Source organism: Castor canadensis, chromosome 3, assembly GCF_047511655.1.
Source record: "Castor canadensis chromosome 3, mCasCan1.hap1v2, whole genome shotgun sequence".
Lineage (NCBI taxonomy): Eukaryota > Metazoa > Chordata > Mammalia > Rodentia > Castoridae > Castor > Castor canadensis.
This window is the reverse complement of record NC_133388.1, coordinates 74,210,702-74,218,503: the sequence shown is the minus strand read 5'-3', so window position 1 is coordinate 74,218,503 and position 7,802 is coordinate 74,210,702. Positions and strand designations below refer to the sequence as shown.

Sequence of the window (7,802 nt, the reverse complement as noted above, 5' to 3'; positions counted from 1 at the left end):
TTTTTCCTAGTAAAATGAATGAAAATAAACCCGGTGACTCACAGAACCTTGGTAAGTAGCAGTAATGAAACAATCTAAAATATTGCATAGTCATTTCCACAAACAATCTGCCAGGACTATATGACAGATTTTATTTGTATTCTGTATATGTATTTATTAAATGTGGTATGTATCTGAATGAAGCAGTACTATAAAGAAATTTAAATTTTTATGGCTTGCCCTTACAAAGGGAAAATGCAGGTGACACCAATTTGAATAATACCAAAAAAAAGTTTAAAGTGAAAATTTACTTCCAAGTTCACAAAAATCTCACCAAATAAATGCAGTCCTTTTAACTTTGTGTTTAGTTGTTCTCTTCATTTATTATAAACAGTAGCTATTGACTTGCTAACATGAAAGATGAGGAATCTAAATTGTTACTTTATGTTTCTGCTACTGCTTCTCTCTCATCTCGTTTTTTCAGGTTTTTTTAATTACCTCTAAAAATATTATATTTCAAATTCTAAGTTGACCATCACTTGTATAAAGTACCTGTTTACTCTGCCTTATTTTGGATGAGAAAATTTACTCTTAAAACTCCCTCTACTTTCTTTCCTTGTTTCAACTTCCAAACTTTTTTTTTTTTTTTTGCAGCATTGGTACTTGAACTCAGGGCCCACACCTTGAACCACTCCACCAGCCCTTTTTTGTACAAGGTTTTTTTTCAAGATAGGGTCTCACAGAACTATTTGCCTGGGCTGGCTTCGAACTGTGATCTTCCTCATCTATGCCTCTTGAGAAGCCAGGATTGCAGGCATGAGCCACCGGCACCCGGCCTCTACCCCCAGACTTATATCTGAAATTTTAAAATATATGTATTTGCCAAATGCACATGCAGCCCTATTCTTACTTGATTTTGCCCAAGATTATCTCCGTTTTTTACTTATATGAATGTATTTAAGGAGAAGAGTTTCTTTCATATTATTATAGAAACCAGTATCATTTGCTATAGTGGAAAGTAATCTTAACAATAAATATAATGAAACCTAAACAATTTTACTGAATTTTAAACATTAAAATTTTAAAAAACAGCTAAGTACAAATAATTATACAAAGTGGTCTGCTTATAAAAATGCATGCCAAACATAGTTCCTTCTGCATCCAGAGCCCTGGGTTGATTTGAGGTTTTGAATATAGGTTTTCTTGAGCTTAAAGACCAGCTAGAGGTAAAAGTTTAAGGCTTTTCAGGTCTTTTCTGAACATGCATACATCCATGGGTCATGCACATGTCCCTCTACACTCTCCTAGATTTATGGGAGGCTTTCAAAACCTTTATTGCCCTACATATCTACTTTTTTCAACCTCTTCTGTCCATGCCTTTTTTTGATCTGTCAGCTGCTTGTTGCCTGTTATCTTTCACCCTAAACTGTTGCAGCTAGAATGTTTGTTTTAGCCCTGAGAAAGTTCTGAAGCTGGCAAAACAAAAGCAAGCATCATAGCCCATCCCTCAGAGAGCTGCCACATAGCTCAGAACACGTAATCTTGTTCCCTTGGGAAAAAGGTCCATATTATTTCCTCTTGGACCAGCAGTCCATACCAGGAACATGGGCCACCCTAAGCCATTGTCCTTCTGCCCAGCTGGGAAGTTATGAATGGTAGCTTATTTCTTCATAAAAAGAATTCTAATTTGGGGAAGTTTATTACATTCAAGAGCTTCTAAAAAATTGATTCTGACATTTTTTGTAAGCTTCATCATTGTTTAACTAGAAGAACAGAATATTGGATTTCCCTAATCCATCATTTTTTATTGATGTTACCCCTCAAGTTGCCATTTTAACTACACTGGAATTCACAACAAATATAAAGTCATATTAATGTTTTAGAAATAGGTATTGGAAATTTTAATTACTAAAGGAATACTGTAATGCTATTTGCTTTCTCAGAATTTAACATATCAATTACCAATTCCATATTTTAAAAATTTTAAATATTTTATATATCTATTTTGCTTTCCCACTGTTAGCTTGTGTTTTCTGTCGAAAAAATGATGACTGTCCTAATAAATATGGAGAAAAGAAAACTAATGAGAAATGGAATCTCACTGTACATTACTATTGCTTGGTGAGTATGATTTATAATTCTAGAAATTTTGGTTTTTTTGTGGGTTTTTGTTTTTGTTCTTTGGTGGTGATGGGGTTTGAACTCAGGACCTCACTCTTGCTAGGGAGATGCTCTACCACTTCAGCCACTCCACCAGTCCAAAATTTGGTATTCTAAAGAAGAGAAATTAGATGCTGACACTAATTTCTGAGAATTGGAAAAATCATTTAACTTATCCATAAAAATATTTTTTCCAAGTTTTTGAACCTGTGTGATACATATGAAAGACTTATGACCTGTGCCTATTTATTTTTGTCTGACTGAAAAAGAAAATTGGTTGGATCTATACAGAAAGTGCTCTTTTTCATTTTTCACTACTTTCTCATTTTCACATTGCTAGTGATAAATCATGAAAAGACTTGTTTGAAGGTTCAGAAGTTCAGGAATCTGGTATCAACTGAGCTGAATAGATCTGACTCAGAGTCTTACAATCTGAGATTACAATCAAGATGTTAGCCAGGCTGGGTGCTGTGGCCCACTCCTGTAATACCAGCTACTTGGGAGGCAGAGATCAGGAGGATCATGGTTTTAGGCCAGCCCAGACAAAAAGTTAGCAAGCCCCCATCTCAACCAATAAGCCAGGTGTGGTAGTAGTATAAGCCTGTGCTCCCAGCTATGTGTAAGGCATAAGTGTGGTCCAGGACAGCCTGGGCAAAAATATGTAACCCTATTTGAAATATAACTAAAGCAAAAAGGGTCAAGAGCTGGCTGAAGTGGTAGAGAGCCTGCCTAGCAAATGCAAGCCCTGAATTTAAAACTCCAGTACTGCAAAATAAATAAATAGTCAGCTAGATCTTATTAGAAGGCTTTATAGACCTGGAGGATCTACCTCCAGTAACTGACTAACATGCTTTTGGCCACAATTCCTTCCTCCTAGTTGTTAGCAAGAGGCGTGTCCCTCTCACAATGTGTCATGTGGCTTCCCCCAAAGCAACTGAAGAGAGAGACAGAGAGAGAGAGACAGAGACACTTGAAGAATCATTACCTAGTCTTCACAGTCACACACCACAAATATTGTCAAGTGTAACCTACACTCAAGGGGAGGGAATTAAACTCCACCTCTTAACGGAAGGAGTATCAGTAAATTTGTTGAATGCATTTTTAAACCTACCATCATCCATGTTAAAATTCTTTCATATTCTCAAGGATCTGTCTTAAATATTCCTTGTTCGTTCTCCAAAAATGAAGTGACCCACAGGTACTCTATGGATTAAATATACTTATAGACTCATCTAGGAACTAAAATCAGTTTGTACCATGCCTTATGGGAACATGAAGTTTGGCATTTTAAGTTGAAGTCTTATATTTTGCAGTACAAAAGAAAATATGTTCACTTTTCTAAGAGTGTATTTTATGCAGTAGAGTTAGAGCTGTTTCATTGGTAGGATAATTTTCATATTTCATTTTTAAGGTAATGTCACCTGTATTTTAGGACATACTGATTATAACAAATTTCTCTGATCATAGATTTGCTCTGTTGAAGTATTTTTTACTTAGCATATTTGTTGAGCACACCAAATGCTCATTTGTTTGAGTATAATACTTTTATGAGCATAATACTTCAAAAATAAACTATTGACCCCGTGTTTGACCCATTTAAGTCTATTTTGGCCAGGTACAAGTGGTCACACCTGTAATCTCAACTACTTGGGAAACAGATTGGGAGGATAACAGTTTGAAGCCAGCCTGGGCAATAGTTTATGAGACCCCATTTCCAAAATAACCAGAGCTAAATGGACTGGAGGAGTGGCTCAAGCAATAAAATGTCTGTTTGCAAAGGCAAAGCCCTGGGTTCAATCCAACCCAGTCCCAGGAAGGTACAAAAGGAATATTTTGTTAGGTACAAGGAATTATTGTGATGATTCAAGTATTAGAATAATTCAAGTGGTATTAGAATGCTATAGCTAAAAGAGTAATGGTCGGGTGCTTCCCTTGCTCATTTATTATTGTGAATCTTCTATATGGTCTCCACTATGCTATGTCCCAGGAAAGGACTGTAGCACTCCATATGGTGAGTAGTGGCAATCTGTTACAATATTATTTTCATATTTAAGGTCAGCAACATTAAATTACTTGCTTAGGGTTCCAGAAGTTTAGGCATAGAGCCTGGTTTGCAAGCCAGTTTTTCTTATTCATAGTCCAACTTGATTGATGTCTCCTTAACATATTTTTAAACTATGAAGTTAAAGTGAGATTTGTTAACTATGATTTCCCATTTATAATTCAGAATTCAGATAAATTTAATGTTAGCCTGAAATATCACTGATAATCTGAATTATCTCCATGGTGTTTATTGTTATTACATTTACAACTTTTTGTATTTACCACTCCTTTTTTCCTAATGCTTACTTTTAGGTGCTGTTCCTTCCTTCCCTCCTCCCTTCCTTCCTCTACTTCCTCTTCTTCCTTCCTCTCCTTCCCACCCAACTACCTACTTCTTTTTCTTTTTTTCTGATGCTTTTGGAATCCAGTTTGGGTATACAAAGTGTGTGAGTAGTCTCTTAACTTTTGTCATCAAAAACAATTATGTGCTTGAAATTTGAGTCATTTTATGTCTTTTTTTATTAGCGTGAATGTAGAAGATATGTATTTCCACATTAGTTTCTTAGAATTAATTTTTAATTAAGAATATATTCACAGTTGATGTCAAGTGGAATTTGGCAGAGAGGTAAAGAAGAAGAAGGAGTGTATGGTTTTCTAATAGAAGACATCAGGAAGGAAGTGAATAGAGCTTCTAAACTGGTAAGAAAAATTTTTATTCATGAGATTGAATATCATAAATATTATCAATACTTGAGAGAAGTCTTTTCTGTCAGTTTCTGTACTAGAAATTTGTGACTTCAATTTATGATCCCATAATTTGATCAAATGTGGTGTTAGATTTTAGTAAAACATTTTGTGTTTTTGCAAGTGAGAGATTAACTAACTCTGGTTAATACACATTACAATATAGACTTCACTTCCTTATCATATTCAACTTTTCCATCATGTTACTCACGCTTTCATCAGAATTGTGACCAGAGTTCCACTCTACTGATCTGCAAACTTCCGATTCTGAATCAGCCCAACCATTTACTTTTGGATTATTTTGTGGGGGGGAGGGGTAGTAACAGGTTTGAACTGAGGACCTTGTGCTTGCTAGGCAGGTGCTCTAACACTTGAGCTATGCTCCTAGCCCTGCTTTTTAATTCTTCTCCCTTAGTTGCTGAGATTGAGATGGTGGGTTGAGGTAGAAATTGCGCAACTGTACAGACTGGTAACTTTTTATCTCCCTAACTCTGTGACCCTTCTATGTATATTCTAAACTTTAATTCCTTGTTCATTCAATTTTTGTGAATCTTCTATACAATTGCCACTTTGCTATATGCAAGGAAAAGACTGTAGGTTTCTACATGGTTCCAGTAGAAATGAGAGTTGGAGAAGAAGATTGAAAGTATTGGGAGTTGTGTTCAGAGAATGCGATACTGAAATTGATTTCTATAAGTGGAGCAGCTTGGGTGCTGCGGGGATTCATTACATTGAAGTAGAAGACGAAGAGCATTGACACATTATAGTTAAGGAAGTCAAAGAAAGCTTGTCCTATCAATTCTAAAGTTATTTAGAGTGATAGCAAAAGTTAACATACAAAGAAAGCACACTGTGATCTAGGTGCTAAAGTCTTGAGGTAGAGGAGTGACTAAAAGGTTACTAGGTAAAAAGTTAGATGTCATTAGGGACATGACTGGATTTTTTTTTAAGTATGAAGATTAGAATAGTGGCCTAAAACCTCTAGCAGAACTTAAGTAATGTTCTGCTTGTTTTCCTTTCTTCCCTAGTGTATGTTTTACCTTCACCCTATGCCAAGTCTGAAAATTAAGGAGGATGGGCAAATAAACAGCTTCATTCGAGGTCTACAGGGAAGCAGATAGAAACATTTATTTTATTTAAGGCATAGAAGTTAGAGGAGTCATTTTTAAGAATTGATGGTAAAATAGAAGATTTATAGCTCAAGGAAGAACCTTAGGTGAAAGGTTTGCATGAAATTAAAGACCAAGTGAAGATATTGGTATCACAGTTCCTTAATTTCCTGATAATAGTAAGCTTGTGGTGAAGATTGATGAGAGTACCCTTATGGTTTAGAGCTACCTGTTTTTTAAAACATCTGAATCCTCACCAAGTATGTTGTGAACTTTTAACAATGTCTTGATCCTGAAGAGTTGTGCCCATTTTCTTTACCATAAACTAGAATTCCTTGGGTCAGTTCACTGGGAAAGTCTAAGTTTGGCCAAGGATTCTTCTTAAGACTTGGATGATACTTGAGTAGTTAACAGTAAGGCTATAATCCCTGAATCAGTGACCATTATAAAGACCATTTTAAAGGGTACCAAGATGTTTCACATTGAGCTCTGTGTTTTTCTAATTATTGTCTTTCTATTTACGTATCAGTGTTGGTACATTATGAGTAGTGACAGTGGTATAGTAATTATCTCTTAGGATTGCCATAACAAGTTACAGAAATGTATTCTCTTTTAATTCTGTAAGCCAGAGTTCTAAAACAAGGTGTCAGAAAGGTTGAACCCTTCTAGAGACTCTGAGGGAGAATTCATTCTATGCTTCTCTTCTATCTTCTGATAACTGTTGGCATCCTTTGGTGTTCTTTGATTTTTGGCCATGTAACCCTAATCTCTGCTTACATCCTCATACGGGCTTTTTTTCTGTCTGTCTGTTTTAAATATGTCTTTCTTTTCTCTTAATGACACCAATCATAGGGCATATAGGACACCCTATATCCAGGACAATCTCAATTTGAGATTCTTACACATCTGCATAGACACTATTTCTACAATTCACAGGTACTGGGAGTTAGGAATTGAATATCCTTTTGGAGATCACTATTCAACCTGTTATAGATGTCTAATGCTTTTTAATTTTGGTTAGGTTAGAGTAATCTTAGCCAGTATTTTCCAAAGTGGTTTTAGTATTGTTTTCCTGTTTGGTATTTCCTAACTTTTGTAGATTTTTTTGTTTATAAACCCTTCATATTAAAGTATTTCAGCACGTGGGAAAGAAAAGGGCTTTTTCCTTGTAGTGGTGAATTTTTGGTGTGTCTAGATTGTTTCTGGGTAGAACAGTTTTTTCAGGAATTTTCTTCAATACACTGTGACCACTGCTGTTAATGATGAAAATAATTTTCAGCCTCCCTACAAGGAATATTCATTAATAACCTCAATCATATTATAGCACTCAAATTCTGTGTTGTGGCCCTATTTTCATATTTCTTCTTAGAAATGTTGTGTTTGCAAGAAAAATGGTGCTTCAATTGGATGCGTTGCACCTCGATGTAAACGAAGTTATCATTTTCCATGTGGACTTCAGAGAGAATGTATTTTCCAGTTTACTGGGAATTTTGCGTGAGTTATTTAACCGTTAAATATGAATGTTATGGAACAGTAGAAAATGGATATCCCCAAAATATAATTCCTTTGAAAAGTTAATTTTTAAAGCTGTATGGGTTTCTATATATATGTTTACATATATAATAGATTAGGATATATGGAAGAAATATATAAGATGTATATATATTGATATATATATCCACATATAGAATTATTGCTATCTCTATCTAAGTCTTTAAGAATTGCAATGTCTAGAATGGGTCTAATGATTAATATTTTCCTTCAGTT

General features: G+C 35.1%; 1 protein-coding gene across 2 annotated transcripts in view; it reads left to right on the top strand.

Moving 5' to 3' along the window:
- The window catches only part of G2e3 (G2/M-phase specific E3 ubiquitin protein ligase), a 66,924-nt gene that overhangs the window by 23,419 nt on the left and 35,703 nt on the right, over positions 1–7,802 (top strand). For both annotated transcript variants that reach the window (XM_020156673.2, XM_074068222.1), the window contains exons 2-5: positions 11–51; positions 2,003–2,100; positions 4,780–4,881; positions 7,405–7,529. In XM_020156673.2, coding sequence (XP_020012262.2) covers positions 15–51; positions 2,003–2,100; positions 4,780–4,881; positions 7,405–7,529 — 362 coding nt within the window. In that variant the 5' untranslated portion in view covers positions 11–14. The remainder of the gene's footprint in view (positions 1–10; positions 52–2,002; positions 2,101–4,779; positions 4,882–7,404; positions 7,530–7,802) is intronic.